At 38.6% G+C, this 16,386-nt stretch overlaps 2 protein-coding genes and 1 long non-coding RNA gene across 3 annotated transcripts in view; 2 read left to right on the forward strand and 1 right to left on the reverse strand.

The window, feature by feature from the left end:
* The window catches only part of LOC103925736, a 28,105-nt gene extending 19,672 nt beyond the window's left edge, over window positions 1-8,433 (forward strand). The window contains exon 5 of the long non-coding RNA XR_664042.1: window positions 7,922-8,433. This is a non-coding gene — a long non-coding RNA (uncharacterized LOC103925736). The remainder of the gene's footprint in view (window positions 1-7,921) is intronic.
* The window catches only part of HIPK3 (homeodomain interacting protein kinase 3), a 116,522-nt gene extending 100,511 nt beyond the window's left edge, over window positions 1-16,011 (reverse strand). Inside the window, exon 1 of the mRNA XM_009334499.1 lies at window positions 15,725-16,011. The gene's annotated coding sequence lies outside the window, so the exon portion shown is untranslated. The remainder of the gene's footprint in view (window positions 1-15,724) is intronic.
* Window positions 16,012-16,212: 201 nt separating this feature from the next.
* The window catches only part of CSTF3 (cleavage stimulation factor, 3' pre-RNA, subunit 3, 77kDa), a 52,790-nt gene continuing 52,616 nt past the window's right edge, over window positions 16,213-16,386 (forward strand). Inside the window, exon 1 of the mRNA XM_009334574.1 lies at window positions 16,213-16,369. Coding sequence (XP_009332849.1) covers window positions 16,213-16,369 — 157 coding nt within the window. The remainder of the gene's footprint in view (window positions 16,370-16,386) is intronic.

Genomic DNA, 16,386 nt, shown 5'->3' on the forward strand with positions numbered 1-16,386 from the left:
CCTGCTTGTGCCAATGTGAACTTGATCACCAGTTCTTTGAAGTGAATACTGAAGTCTCAAGTGTCCACTATACCTCTGTAAATATACAGGCTAATTAACAGCCTTGTTTTATGGACACTGGAAATAAGATTAGTAACTCACTTCCTATTCTGTTTAGGTTCCATCCTATGCCCAGTCACCTCAACATGACTGTCTTCATCTAGTCAAGTAAATGATAGAACTAACATTTATCACCTGCAGTTTCTTTTTCCACCCCCTCCAGAGGAGGAGAAGTTAAAGTTAAAAGAATACTTCTTGCACTTGGGAGAGAAAATGGTTAGCTTTGTGTTAGTTCTTCATCACTGTGAAAATTAATTCCAATGGCAAGCAGCAGCCCCCCTGCTGTCAAGTGACCGTAAGTGATACATAGTGAGTAATACACAGAACTTACGTAGTGGTCTACATCCAGAACTGCATTACTGCAACGAACAGTATTACACCAAAGATTAACCTAAGCTGTGCAACTTTGCATGTTAGCATGGCTCTGGAGCCTATAACTCCCAGTCACTATAAATAGATGTATGATGCAGGATATGTATTTGCTCATTAGACTTTCTTCGGGAATGAAGTATCATTGATTATATGATCTAACCCTCCCCACAAAAACCCTTACAGTTTCCTCTCACCATGACACAGCTCACCAGATAGTTACTGCATGTATAATTTTCAGCAGCTGACTAGTATAGCACTCACTCTATATGAACACATGTGCAACCACTCTGAATCTCTCCTGAGACCCATCACATAGTGGCCACATGGCTTTTGTGAGTGCTCTGCTCTCAGTCCAGCCAAGCCCACCTACCACACAGCAAGCAGCAGAGCCCTGCTAAGAAACTAGCACAGACAGAGGATTTTTCTGAAAGCAGTCTTGGTCACTTGCAAAGTGTGGCAGAGTAAGGAAAACTTCAAATACTTAAAATGTAATTTCATAAGCATCCTTACTATTATTAGTACTTACGACTATTATTTTCCTTTTTCCTCCCCCCCTATTTTTCCCTCAAGCTCATTTTCTAATTTTTCCTCTTCAGCATTTGTACTCAATTCTATTTCAAGTTGTGTATGTAGGGTTTTAATTATCTTCTATTTTGGGGCATTAAAAGATTCTGAATCATCCCACCTTCTGGGAGATTAGTAAATTCAGTGACTACCAAAAAAACGCTGCTGAATGCCTATTATCCATGTTAATTATTCAATTAAAAAATATGCTGGAGCCATCAGCAGGACACTTCCATTTCATAGTTGAATAGAAGAAAAAAATCTTTCAAAATTGCTCTAAAGCAATTATTTTATAACTTGTTTTTCAGAGCTAATCTTTCTCTTGTATCTACATGCTGGTACAATAAAACCTGTGCATGGAGGTCAATGGATGTAGCAGCCCATGCAGAAATCATTCAGTAGATAGGGAGGCTTGTCTTGGACACTCCACTAAGATGAAGCCCTCATTCGTACCCATTTTTTTCCTTTCTGCATGTGTTTTAAGTAGAATACATTTTGTTTCTGCCTAACCTTTTTAGATACAAGGATGCTGCCACATGTGTTAGTATCCTGACACTCTTCTGGTTTCAGTATTTTAAACATACATTTATGATCACAAAGAGAATTTTTAGCCTAATCAAGCTTAGGACCATCAGTAATTCAGAGTCTTTAGAGTGATTTCTCCTCTTTCTAGTACTTCTGTGCTTCAACCTTTATTTTTCTTCCATTTTTTAATCTTGATCTTGTGTTCAGAGTGCCTATATGCCATCTTATCATCTGGCTACAGTCTGAAATGATTGACTGACTAAGCTGCTGAGGAAACCCAGCAGCAGATGAAAGAGTGGTCTGGGATGGAGCCCTTTCCTAACAGATACACCACAGCCAAAGCACTCACTGAAATATGCTTCCTCCCAGGTCTTTCAAGCTGGTCTTAAATTCATACATGCCTTCATACTTCATCACCACAGCAAATTAAGCTACTCCAAAACTCCTCCAAATCCTACTAACAAAAACCTGGGTGCATTTCAAAGGAACCTTTCATTTCTGGGATCCATTTGTAGCACCTGTGGAACAAGTGTTAGGCAACATATAGTAGTTTGCCAAAACAAGTAATTTTGAAATTAACTAACCCAACAAGCACCACTACATGAAGATCTCACATTACTTGTCTGAGGTTGCCACTGTCAGAACATTTAGCCACTATAAATAAAGATGCACTAGAACACAGGATTTGAGCAGAAAATACACCTGGAGGTATACCTGTATTAGGCAACAACTTGCAAGGCTTGCCTGCCTTTTATACTTTCAGAATGATTTTCAAGAGGACTTTCAAATGGAAGCCACCATAGAACAGTATCTACATGTACCCTGCTTCAAAGGATAGGAGCAAATAGGTTTTTTCCGAGAGATGGCGTATGCAGGAAGCCTGTCAGTGCCTTATAATTCCAGTTATGGTCTCTGCCCATCCTACCAGCATGAGCAACATGGATGTTAACATACAAAATGGGGTCTGGGGAACAGAGCAGATAAATAGTAGTCAGCTGTGCATGATGCAAATGAATGGGTCAGAGATTACCATTAAAGGGGCCTGTCATATATATTTGTATACATATTTTTATACATATATACATAAATATACACACATGCTTTAAAATATGAAACAAGGATGAATATATAAGCTTCAGACTTTCTATTTTCAGGTGCATTAACATCTGCTGTACAGACACAAAAAGCCAAAAAGGTTAGACAAACAACTATATGCAACTTATGACTTAATATGAGAGAACTGTCTGCTGCCTGTCTCTAGGGTCTGTTCTTTCGTTTGGGGCTAACTGAAGAGGTTTCTGCTTCCTATCTATTTCTAGCCAAATGTAAAAGCTGTGACTTCAGCAGACCACTTCAACTATCAGAACCACACTTGTTTAGAACAACACAGTTGTATCCTTCATCGAGTCGCTCCGCACCTTTGTGCGGTTAGCACAGACAAAACACTTGTGCTCCATGGAGAAATTTCTCCATATAAAATAGAGACATTACTCTTCCCAGTCCAACCTGGGAATGATTCTGCTCAACCTTCAGCATCAGACTTGACTGGTGAGAAGACTGCCATTTGGTAAAGCCACCCACCCATCAGCTTCATGCAGGCTCAGGTCAGCTGATGAGCAGCATTTCTATTCTCTCCTACCCAAAGCAGGGCATAGAAAAGTAACATAAAATCCAAATATTTAAAAAACGTTTAAGCATTCTTTTTACATTACTATTTCCATCCCCATTTGCTTTTCTCAGTTGCTTAACTTTAAAAAAAAAATCCAGAGCCACAGTGTATGTAGACGCCCGACACACCCCAGTGACTTGTTTTTACAGGAGTTGCACAGTAGTCCTTGTGTTGCCTCAGTTACAACTCCACACCAGGATACTGGAGGAAACCAGGGCACAATTTAATGAGTACCATGGTACGTACTCTGTAGTCCTAAAGCTACTTCAGTAGTGTCTGGGAGGAGGCTGTTTACTTCTTGCCTTGACATTTACAAAGAGAATATGAAGTTGACTCTGTAACCCATGACACATGTGCAAATCCCAGTGCTGTACAGAGCAATGTGACACAGTTACTGGCACAAATTGTACCAGAGAAATGACCAGAGTACGTGTATTGAGTTTGGAGTTTTTTCCTAAACATCATCTACTTTTTTTTTTTTGTTAAATCAAATGTTCTGTAAGGAAGAAAAGACAGAAAAAATTAAATAAAGAAAAAAAAAAGAAAAAGAAAAAAAAAGAAAAGAAAGTCTTATGAGCCTTTACAGACAATAAGGAAGATCCTGCAAGGAAAATATCCCAGCTCAGTATCCACTAGACTAGTGAAGTTTTACAGTTCCCAAACCACATTCTGGATTTCATATGTTGACTTGCTAATGGAGCTAGCCTATAGTACAGAAGAACTGGTGAGCTGCAAGCATACCACTGGTAGCAAAAACAGCAGTGAAAAAAGCAGGACAGATGCTTTATGAATAGCAGAGATGGATGTGACAGGATTCTCAAAAGCTGGTAGAGAAAGTTTTAGAAGCAAGTAAACAAGCTAATATGTCTTTTGCTGGTTTTACCTTTTTGCTCTTTGTAATTGGAACCTTGTTTATAAAAGCTGTTTACTTCTCCCCCTACTCAAACAGTCTAGAGGTGCCACACCAGCCTGGACTGAATGCCTTTTTTTTTTTTCTCCCTTCTTTTTTTAAAACAAACAAACAAACAACCTTTTTGCTTTTCTGGTCAGGAAACAGGCAGAGGATGCAGGCCAGAGAGCCAATTCAACAATGATTTTGTGATTTTTTCAAAGATAGCCAGTTCCTAAAAGGATTTGAAGGGTCAATAGGTGTCAAAAATACAATTTGCTCTGGAACAACTACAGTACCTCTTCACATTTTTATAGTAATTGTTAGGGACAAAAGACATTATTCTTGCAATTAGGGGACAAATGCAACAGTCTACAGGATCTGACAGATCTGATGTGCAGAAAATAGCATTGCACTCAGAACAAGATGGTTACCTCAAATATACTATAACCCCATTTTGCAGCCAAAGCTCTGTAAATTACAAGTGATTCTTTAAAGCAGTCCACTACTAAGATCTTTGTGAGCTTTACAATTAAGTTCTCTATGATCAGAATTTAATCCAAAGACAAGGACAATCTAAGGAGAAGAAATAAGGATCCAACATTCAATATGAAATGATAGCCATGTGGAAAGCACAAACTCTCCAGATGGCATGTTTGGACTTTTTCTTCCTTTAGTAACGGTGACCCCAGGTCTGGCTGTTGTTTATTTTTATAGTATTTTTCAAATTACACTCCAATTTTAAGCATTCGTTACTCTTTAGAGATGGATTTGACTGTAAATTTCAGTGCTGGTTCAAGAGCGCCTATGGTTTGAAGGAGGGGATCCCCTCCTTACAGAGAGACAGGCTTTGACACATTGAAGATTTTAGCTTCGCATCTTACATTTTTTTATTTACAAAATTGGATAAAGAGAAAGCAAAGAAGGGCTATTACTCTTTCCTTACTCTACCCTCCCTCGAGCTCTTGGTATCTGCTTTAGCCTATGGCAGGTTTAATTCTTACACACTTTGACACTGCATTCTAAACATTACTTCAGACAATTTTTTCAGTATGTGCCCTTTTTTAATAGAAACAAACTGCATTAGTCCCTAAAAAGAACTACACAGAAGGCCAACTAATAACATCTCCTCTTTATCCCCAGCAAAAAATCTGGACAACTCCTATAAAGGATATTCTATAGTTATTTACAAGTACTGATCACAGAAAAGTAACACAAACCTTTCTCTGATTTTTATCATTTTACAAGTGCCTAAAGTATTCCCTTACTTTTTTATTCTCAGAATATAATAGGAAAATGTATTGACTCAAAATCTTTCCAAAATACAAAAGAAACTACTTTAATTGAATCCTATATATTCAGATAATCATTAGGAATAATATTTTTTTCTGAATTCACAAAAATAAAAGGTAAAATAGTTTCTCTCAAAATAGTTGCTTCTGTTTCACTCCTCTTTCTTATGTTATTGGAATTTCTCAGTCATTTGTTGTTCACTGTCACTCAGATGTTTTACTGAAATAGATGGCAATGCTACCAGAAAGCTCTGTCAGATGGCTCTGAGACATCATGCTATATCACCTTAGATGTATGCAACTTATGTACCACATTTGGTAACAGTTCAATTTGTTTTCTAGAACCCTAAGTCAAGTAACCAAAATATCAGAAAAATGTATAAGCAATGCCCTGAGTATACAGAAACAACAACATCAGCCCAAATAGCTCTAAGGCCTGCCTGAACTAAAATGTATTTTAACTTTATGAAATATTTTAAACAGATTTAGAAAAAAAAAAGTCTGTATTTCCAGATCCAGGACTGAAATTGCCTGTTCACCCAGACACCTTATATCTGGGTTTCATAAATGCCTTTATGTTGTTACTGTTGTGCAATGTCCTCCTTTTTAATATGAGTTAAACATAAAAATCAGAATGAATGAAATACAGCCAGGAAAGAGAAACTGCAGTTGTTTCCTCAATTTTATATATGCATGTAGATATAGGCATTTTAAAAAGCTTTACAGACATTTAAAATTTATTTAATCTAACTAGTTAGTTCTCTCAGATAGCAGTGCTTCTGTTTGAGTATTAGCGACAGATGCTCTAACTTTTAAGTACAAAGGAGAGGGGTAAAACAAGCCTTAACAGTTTTTAATCCACAGTATTCTTCTGAGGGCTTTGCAAAGATGAGTAAATATGGTTTCAAAATTTATCATGATTGTGCATTTTTCTTCATTACCTCTTGGCATTAACTTACATTTCTCACAACATTCTCACTTTTCTGGTGCATACAGCAGTGTTTTCCCCTACAGACTTGAATATGCTCGGAAAATAAAAGATATGTAATGATTTGGTAAGTAGCTTAGGCACAGTTCTTTAACACTGGTAACTAGCACAGAGAGCCAGCTTCTGCGAGGAAAATGCAAAAAAGATCGTGAATTTATAAACATATGAATTCTCAAAGCAAACCTGAAAAGGAGAGTAGCAAAAGGAAGGAACAGGATTCATTATGAAAACCAGCAGGTAATTGTAACAAAAGCATATTATAAAAATGAGTCATACAGCAAAGGAAGAAACAAAAAGCAAAGTGGGAGGACAAAGATACGGCTGGAAAAAGCACATTGAGCTAGATAACATACACAATGCATTAAGTCTTTTAAGTACTCTACCCAACCAGCCAAACCTGCTGTCTTTCAGCTTTTCTAAACACAATTACATCCTTTGATAAGCAAATAGCTTACGAGACACTATTACGTGCCATCCTTCAGTCTATCATATATGCAAACCGTCATCAGTTAGCTTATCATACTCCCTAAACATTTGTCTTCAGTATGTGAACCAAGAAGTAAGTTATCACATGCTTTTCAACAAGACTTGTATATCCCTCCATAACACCATGCTGTTGTTGATAGTTTCCATGCTGCTGCCATGCCGTCGATCTCACCAGCACGTAGACAAATAGAGCTGCCTGGCTCTGTATTCTGAGACATACAGGACCACAGCATACTACGTTATTTCTTGTTTGTACCCCAAAAAAATTAAGGGATAGTTTCTCTGTTCATCTCGGGGATCACGGGATAAAGGAGGGCCCTGAAATTAATTTCTTAGTAGTAACAAAGTTAATGTAGGGGTAGTCTGATACACAACATAGAAATGGATTCTGTTCTCCCTAATTACTAGCATAGAGACCTGTTGCTCTTTAGGCATGCAACATATCTGCAAGGAGATAGCAATGGGAGTTTCAGAAGCTGTTTCAGAGCTGAAGTCCACAAAAGCATTAGCAGCAACTTCATCAGACTGCATTGACACAGATCCACGGACTGAACTGGCTCTGTTCTGACAGACCAGTGATTCTTACATAGGCTATATTTCATTCAGGAACACGAGCACATACTGCAGAAAGCACATCTTGATGTTTAACCCACAGTAGGTCCAGAGCTTTTTATATGCATACAGCTTTGTAAGAAGGTCCCCTGTTACTTTTGGCATCCAAACAATCACCCAAAGGCATGTTACTACCATTCTGTGGAAACAATTAGTGCTAAATTGTTTCAGATCTGCTAGCAGTATGTTTGTAACTGAGAAAGCTACAATTGTTGCAACGGGCGCTTGGATTTACAAGGTAATTAGTATTGACAATATTCCCAAACCTACTGTCATGTCTGCGTGGATGGCATTCCCAAACTGTGCTGGGATACATACATCCTTCTGTGCGTATAATTTCTAACGAATTACATAAATAAAATGGAAAGTTGTGGGATTCATTCATTTTCAATCAAATTTGCATTGAAATTCTGTTTTTCATATAGTGGAATGGATGCGTACTTCTGATACACAGAAGCTCTTGTTCTGTTGCTTCAAGGAACAAAACCAGGACAAACTACCACAAGAAGAGTGCCAACAGAAAGACTGAATGATGAGAAATAAAGGCAGATCATTTCTGGTCAAGGAGCAAACAAATATAATAAAAATCCATGATGCACTCATTTTTGCATTAAATCACTGCAGGATCATTACGTTTTGGGTAATTTTACATATATATACACACATATATAACTAAAATTATAGCAATATATGATAAGAACTGCTTCATGGCCTGTCTTGTAGTTCACCATTGAGGGTTTTAACTGCTTCACTGTATAGCAATAGCAACTCACAAACAGGATGTGATAATGTGTACCATAATCAGGGAGGAATTTTCCCCAGGAATTGTCCCCAGACAGTCTTTGGAAAGTTACTACTTGGAACAAGAGCTAATATATAAGCATGACATTCCCTTTTCTGCCTCATTGCCCTCTGTATTCTAATAAAACAAAATGACTGTTCCAGAGTAAACTCTTGTCCATGTATTATTATTTAAAAACTGACAAAATTACACAGGAAGAAAATAACAAATGCATGAATGTAATGTGAAATGAACTGTAATGTAAGATTTAAGTACAATCAATATGTAATTAGAGCTGCCTAAAGAGGCAATACTTTTCAGACTGTTGAACTGAAGGATATTTTTTCTTATATTTGGGCTGAGACATTTCCTTTAACTGAGATTTCAAAGTGCAGTGTTATGCTATTTCAGAAATATAAAAACAAAGCAAATTCTACTATAACATGGTGGTTGAGCTGAGGTATCATGACTGAAGTTCAAATGCAGTAACTTCACTGCTAACTACAAGCTTAGCTAATAAAGAGAGTGTAAAAGCACCTACTTAGCTTTGTGTCCCTATTAATTTACTAAAAAAATAGCATACGCTAACACTTGGAATCACTGTTTTTACTAGAGAACACAGCTCTGTTAACATGAAGCCCAACTTCTTTTGGAAAAGGACCCTGGCATTGTCAGATAACATTAAGTGCAAATTTAACTGTCTGCTTGTCTGATCTGATCACCATGGTACCCAGATGCTTTATAGATAAATATGAAAACATAATCCTTAATTCAAAGAGCACGCAATCTGCCAAGGTAAATTTACACAGGGATAAACTCAAAGGGAGCTGTTATTCCAAGTGCAGCATGCAGGTCTAAGTCTGGACTAGGTGACAACGCCAGTATAGGAGATTTGCACAGAGGTCAGAAACATTACTTATTTCTTCAAAATAAACTCTGATAACCATAAACTCTGACAATAGCTGCATTAGAGACAGAAATGTAGCTTAAGGTGGGACACACAGGACAGTCACGATAAGTTTTGAAGGTGAACTGATGCAAGGAATATTTTGTGGATCAAGCTGTACACCATGAATGTGGAAGGAGGGGGTGATTGCTGTTCCAGCACCAGGAGAGTACTGGCATTTCCAGGATTTGTAAGTCAAGCTTGCCTAAAATAAAGAGATTAAAACAACCCTAAACTTTGCTTTCTTTCACATTGCTTCTAGGTTTCTGAGAGTTTGCGATGTACTTGGATCACACAAACAAGCTTTGTTTCGTAATAGAAGGAAACTAACTTAGAAGAAAGAAAGACTGATTGATTCTTATGTAAACCCTTGTTTCCTGGAGCTGAGCTTTCAAGTAAAACATCAAATACTATAGTCACACAGCAACCTCCCCACCCCCATTACAGGTGGACTGGTTGGCCGGTTCCACCTTTCCTGTTTCTCTAAGCTGCACAAACACAGTGCTTGAATAGGTAAGATTTATGTCAGCAGGGTGAACTTCCTAGTTTGTGGACAACTTGTATTTAAGAAAACAAAAGAGTTCTACCCAAAACAGCCTGAGGTGGAAACCTGTGATGTTCTGTGTTTATGTATTCCAATATATTATGAAAATGAATAGCATCTAATGTCTTATAAACTTACTTTTACACCCTCATCTTATGATGATTGGACTATTCAGCTAAGTAAAAGGCATTTGAGTGCAAGCAGCACTATGCTTAGATAGTCAATTTTTATTTGCTGTTAATCACTAACATTTTTGAAAGCACTCCAGTATTACGTCAGATAATCACAATTAACACTAAATTTTGTATCACCGATTCTAAGTGAGAAATAACACTACATTTTTAAAAGGCTTTGTCTATGTATTTACAACCAGAGTGAGCATACACTAGAAAACAATTGAGGCTGAATACTGGTATGCAAAAGTGTGCAACACCAATTACAAACAACTATGTTCTGCCCCACCTCACTTTGTTCTCCTTTTTATTTGTTGGATGGTGACCGCTATGCTAAATACTGGCAAGTTCCCTCTTTGATTTCCAATCATCCTTTGATGCCTCTATTTTCCTTCCATATGCTTCTACCTTCTGCCCTTATTATTACCTTTGAGTATTAATACCCTTAAAACCCGGATGCGCATGACTTTTTCCTAAAATAAGGTAAAGTTAAAATACTTTTAAAATGATTCATCGTTGCAAGCTGTGACTCATAGCAGGATTCATAGAAAGCCACTTCTGATGTCAAATAGTAATGTGGCAGGAAAAAGTCCTGTAATCTAGACATAAAAAGACCCGAAATTACTGCCATGCCATTTTCTCTGTTGGGCGGCTGCCAGGTAGGTGCTGCTTGTCCCCTCACTCTGCTTCCAGCCGAGCCGGAGTGGTGTTTGTCTGCCACCTCCCGGGTGAGTCACAGTGCTGGGGACACAGAGTGGTCACAAGCCAACAGGGACAAGCCGCAAGAAGAGATCTAGCCATGGTAGTGGTCATTAAACACATTTTAACTACCTCAAAAACACTTCGCTTACAAAGTCAAACACTCAAAAATTTGAGAACAGTGCAATTAGTGAACTGTGCTGCTGTATTTGTATACATTACTTCATCTTTATCCCTCTAGCTGCGAGGCTTGTTTTGGACTCCACTTTAATCCAGTACACAGACAAATAGCATCATTCAGTTGGGGTTTTTTTTGTTAGTTTGGTTTTTCGTTTGTTTGTGTGGGGGGTTTTATTTGTGGGTTGTTTGTTTTTTTTTTTTTAACTTTGTTCTGCAATTTGAGTTTTTCTAGATTTCTTCTGTTTTTCTGCCTGGAAATTTTGTCCAGGCAGAACTGGAGGATGTTAGTCTCTCTCTGATTTTCAGACACTTGGACGCTGTTGCAGCCTGGCGGTAGGCATGCAGGAATGAAAAAAAAAGAGACAGGCCGTGCACATACTGGAGAACTGATCTGCACACATACTATACACCCAAAGCATTTAGGACATGTTGGACTCACTGTATGTAGACTATAAATGGTACAACCATAAATATCTGTCCACAAATCTTAAGGAAAAAAACAATGTATCCCTGCCTCTGAGGATATCCAGCTGTTGGCTTAAACAACTTTCAGCACTATTTTCACCGCTTAATGTTTCATCATTAAAACACAGTTTTAAACAGAGATCCAGCTTCATTATTTCACTTCATTATGATAAGTTTTCCAGAGGACCCACAAGGTAATACAAATAAACGTTGATGAATACTAATACTGATCCACAACAGCAAGTGGTGTTATAGAAAGAAAACAACTACTTATATTGGGGAAGAATGCTGGAGTAAAAGTAGAACAAGATTTAGAAAAATCTTGTTTGGTCTACATGTATATTATTTACACTTTTCTTGGAATGCTGAAAAGCTGCTTACAAAAAATAAACGAGGCAATACTGTGTTAAATAGCATTAAATGACAGCCAATACAAACAAATGAATTGACCTTGAGGAGGCTAGAATTCAATCCATAATTTTAACATCTTATTATACCATTAAAATACATTACTGCAACTATGCAGTCCACTACAATTATTTTCTACTACTCATGCTAGTTATTCACCAATCCATTCACCTTTGTTCTCTGTTTATATATTAAATTTCTAAATTAGTTTCACTCCTTAAAATCAACTGATTTTAAAACCTGACAAATTTCTCTGTTCTCCAGAAAAGAAACTTCCTTTCATTGCATTACACCTGCATCATTTACCACTGCACGTCACTGATTCCTGTCTTTTTAATTTCGTAACAGACTGCGATCATGAAGCCCAATTCACTGGGTAACAGGGGACACAGAATTTCATCCCTTGCTATTGCTGTCATAACTTAGTTTCTGTTGCTGTAATCTAGACACCTTTCATGACACATGACCCTCTCTACACCTTCCATATTGTAAATCTCTACTGGGATGACAATCACCAGCACCTCAGACACTGGTAGCTGGAATAATGCACACACAGTGTATACCTACCACGCCGTTCTTGCACAGATTGCCTACAGTAGTCAAACAGGAAAGATGACAACAGAAGGCATGAATTGGAAACAAGGCAGAACTAGAAAGAAACAAGACATCTCCTCCCAAACTACTGATGATAAAAGAGACCACTACTGGATCCAGCAACATAGAAGCTGCAACAGATCCAATACGCAGGCTGCATCATTTTGACATATTAAGGTCTTCCGTATTCCAAACCCTACAGTGCATGTATCAGTCTGACTGAGTCTCACGTAATAAGCAAGCAGCTCACTGCTCCAATCTCCTACTTCAGCACCTGTAAATCATGTATTTAGAGCAAAGAAAGGCTCTCTGTAGTGCTGTGCTGCACGTGACATGGTGATCAGAGTGAGAAAATGCCCAGAAAGAAACCTATTTCAGAGAATATTACTCAGGCAACAGATCTGATGCCACAGCTTCTACCAGTCACATACCCATGCAAATAGTTTCACACACTGACATTCCTGTCAGCTGAAAAGTCCTTATACGATACCGTTTTCAGCTGAGCACTATTGCCTTCTCCTCCTCACCGCCCAAATCCCCCCATCTGCTTCCTTCACTCTTCACTACAAACTCCAGCAGTACCAGTGCAGAGTCCAAGAAAAACTCAGCAAAGCTTGTTAGCTTGGGTTTTGCTTCCTTCCTCATCTTTGCCATTGATGCAACCAATCAGTGAGACACACCTCACTCTAAACCAGTGGATGTCAAATGGGGAGCAAAACCAGTTCGGCAGAAAGATGAATTTCATTCTTAATTATGGCCTATGGGAATATAAATTTAGACTACCTTCTTTTTTTAGTTCACAGAATTCCCATGGTGTTGTCAATTTAGAAATATAAGAGGACAGATTATGGGATCTATAGGGGTACTCAAGTACCACAGAACTCCCAGCTGAGGAAACTCAGTGTCTCCCAGTTTTCCGGTCAACGTGTCTTCACCCTACGTATGCTGAAATCCATCTTAGAGGAGGGGTGACACAGCCCACAGCCTCCAATAATATTACGACAGAGTGGGGAGGACAATTCCCAGCATCTTCTGCATTCAGGTAGCCTGAGATTCAGCATTAACACATAGAAATTAATAGGGCAGTTCAAACCTAAGAGCTGTAAACATTCTCTCTAGCACTGAGCAGACATAATTATATCTGCAAGTGAATCCTTTTGAAAAAAGTTTCTGAACAATGCTTTTAGTGGTTATAGAGTTGCACTAAAAGCATTGCACAAAACCTGCGATTTCATAACTAGTATTAAAAAATAATCAGCTAAAATTACTTGGAAGACAGGTATGTCAGCTCTATTTGATAACCACTGCCCCAGCTCTGTGAAAGCAGTTCCCTTTCAAGTTTGCTCCACTTTATGGTTTGCCAGGATCTTGGCCTGGCAGACTTCAAGGTTCAACATCTATTTGTTTTAAGATCTCATTTTCTTCCAGTTGTTTTTTCTAAGTGACACATAATTTTTGCCTGTTTTTTTCAAGCAGGAATATTTAAGTATCACTGAACTGTAGGCATAGTAGTCTTCAGTTCATGTGCAGTTTCAGATTTGTTCTCAATTTCTGCAACACTCACTTACAGAACAGTATAATCCATAATAGTTTACTTGTTAACTCATAGCTTGCCATTAAGTTTCATGTCAATTACTGAACTAAGCATGAATCACTACAGCACAGTACATATTAGCAATGTCCTGTTGCTTTGATATCGCAAACCATCTGAAAATTAAAGTGCAGCCTTCCCAAGCAGACAGGCCTGTAATCACATCTTCACTGCTCCAGTTACCTCGGGCTAGAAGCCTTGAGCTACTCCACTCGAGATGACACAGCTTCAGAAGGAAGGGAAGGAACAGCCACCTTCTAAAACAATGTTTGAGCTACGCAGAAGGAATTAGCAACTAAGTAGCTGTTGTAAGCTTAGCTCCTGCATCCCCATCCATCAACAAGATGGATGCTCCCATACCATCAACAAGAAAGCTCAAAGTCAGCCTATCAAATGGGTCAACTAACATAAACTTACAACGCTACTGAACTCAAGCCCGTAGACTTTCGCACGAGGCCCAAATTTAAGTTACAGCAAGACAAAACTTGAGTTAAGCTAACACTGTTATACCTAAACTCTAAATTTAAGACAAGGAAACATTTTCAAAGTTACTTTGAAACATAACCTATCATTTACACAGAGGTTTTGTAAGTAATACTGCCCCTCGTGAGATTCACACCAAAACATAAACATCTTCATTATCACACAGTTGTGAAAAAGTTCACATTTAACTGCAAAACAAGGCAACCTATTAGGGCTGAAGTGGTAAGGTACAACGTATCAATAAGAATTTAAAATTTAATTTTCTTTCTGTACATTAGTGCTCCTTTTAATTTATTCCAACTAACACGTTAGAGTTAAGACCATGTATTAGAGCTTCAGTTCATTCAAGCTATCACAGCAACACCTGACAGAAAGGGAATAGGCACTAGTTGTATTTACAGCAGCTGGGGTTTTGCCCAAGGTCTGTTCTATGCTATGCATAGAAATACAGAAATCGAGAACACCACCAGTTTAAGAGCTAGCACATTATTTTATTATGTGGGGTGAGGGGCTATAGGGGGTAAGGAGCAAAAGTCTCAATGACATTAGGCATCACCTATTTTGCTCTTTACTAACTTGTTCTATTAGACAAGCGAGATGTCATTGGTGCTGTCATCATTCAAAAACACCATTAGCATTTTATGAAACTGAAGAAGGCAATCCCAAAACCAGAAGCAGCTAAAATTAGACTAGAAATATACTTGAACAAAAAACCAAAGAATTAGAACGAAATTCCAACGAGGCCACTAAGACAGCTGACACTCTGTAGACCTAGAATAACATACGTATTATCTAATTAGAAGTTTCATCAGCATTGCTTTCAGTGATTACTTATTGCTTCCTAGATGGGAAATGGAAAAAACATTACACTGATGAATTGGAAATGCAGTTTTTTGGAAAGAAATTGTATTTATGTATCAAATATTTCAAAATGGAGTCTGTTGTGACATGGAAGAAATAGCCCATAAGAAACAACAAATTAGCCGCGTATCACAAAATCAGTATTCTCTAAGAATTTGGAGAACAGGACAGCTTATCTACCAAGACAAATGGATAGGCATGTTTGTATTTCACTTCCTAAGAATAACAGAATCAGAATTCTTCAATTCTGAGAAGAAAAACGTTACTCCATAGATTGGTCAAGTAAGTGTTTACTATCTGCTCCCTTTTTTGGGGGGTCAAGCTTCAGAAGAAAAGGTTACATATTATGTTTTTCTTACGTCCTCTTTCCACATATTACTGTGGTTTAGGAAGGTGACTTTTGGAAGATGAAGCAGAAAGGAACCCAAAGAGTGCTAGTATCAAGTTACTGCAAGTATTTCTGCATAAATATGACTGTATTATATAATTTTAAGAACACTTACACTGCTGTTGTGAAGGCAGCTAAGTCAGCTTTCACCTTGGTATCTGCCAAGCCTCCTTCAATGAATTTGTTTCATATAGCAGACAGTTTCTCTGCAGTGGCTGATTCAAAGCCCTTCTCTCACAGACAGACTGGTGATTACTTTGTAAACAAAGTTAAGTAGTTTTAGGGTGAGCTGCCTCCTGTGCCCTTGAGGTCTTTTGAGACGATGACCTCTTAACCTGTCTTTTGAACTTGCCTCCTTGATTAACAAGAGCTCTTCTGAGGTGGAAAGGATGGGTTTACTGCTAGCAGACATTGCTGACGTTACCTCACCAAGGGCAGAGTGCCGACTTGCTGCGAAGAAGCGACTGTTCAAGAGGCAACGCTTCGTTAACGAAATAGCCCATGACGGGCCAGGGCTAGAGGTCACCAAAACCTCCTAGTTTCTGCCCACTGTCCTTCAGAATTTCAACAATAAGCGGTCCGCCAGGAAACAGGGATCGAGCGATGGGAGAAAACGCCCACACCGCGACCCTTACGAGCGCCATGAGCACGACTATCGCGGCGCCCAGGGCCCTACTTGGCCGCCCTTCAGGGAGCGCGCCGCTCGCGGCTCCAGGGCGGGCCCCGGTGCTTCGCCCTGCCCCTACGCGGCGGGAGACAGGCCTGCCCCCCACAACG

Source organism: Pygoscelis adeliae, unplaced genomic scaffold, assembly GCF_000699105.1.
Source record: "Pygoscelis adeliae isolate BGI_AS28 unplaced genomic scaffold, ASM69910v1 Scaffold171, whole genome shotgun sequence".
NCBI classification, from domain to species: domain Eukaryota; kingdom Metazoa; phylum Chordata; class Aves; order Sphenisciformes; family Spheniscidae; genus Pygoscelis; species Pygoscelis adeliae.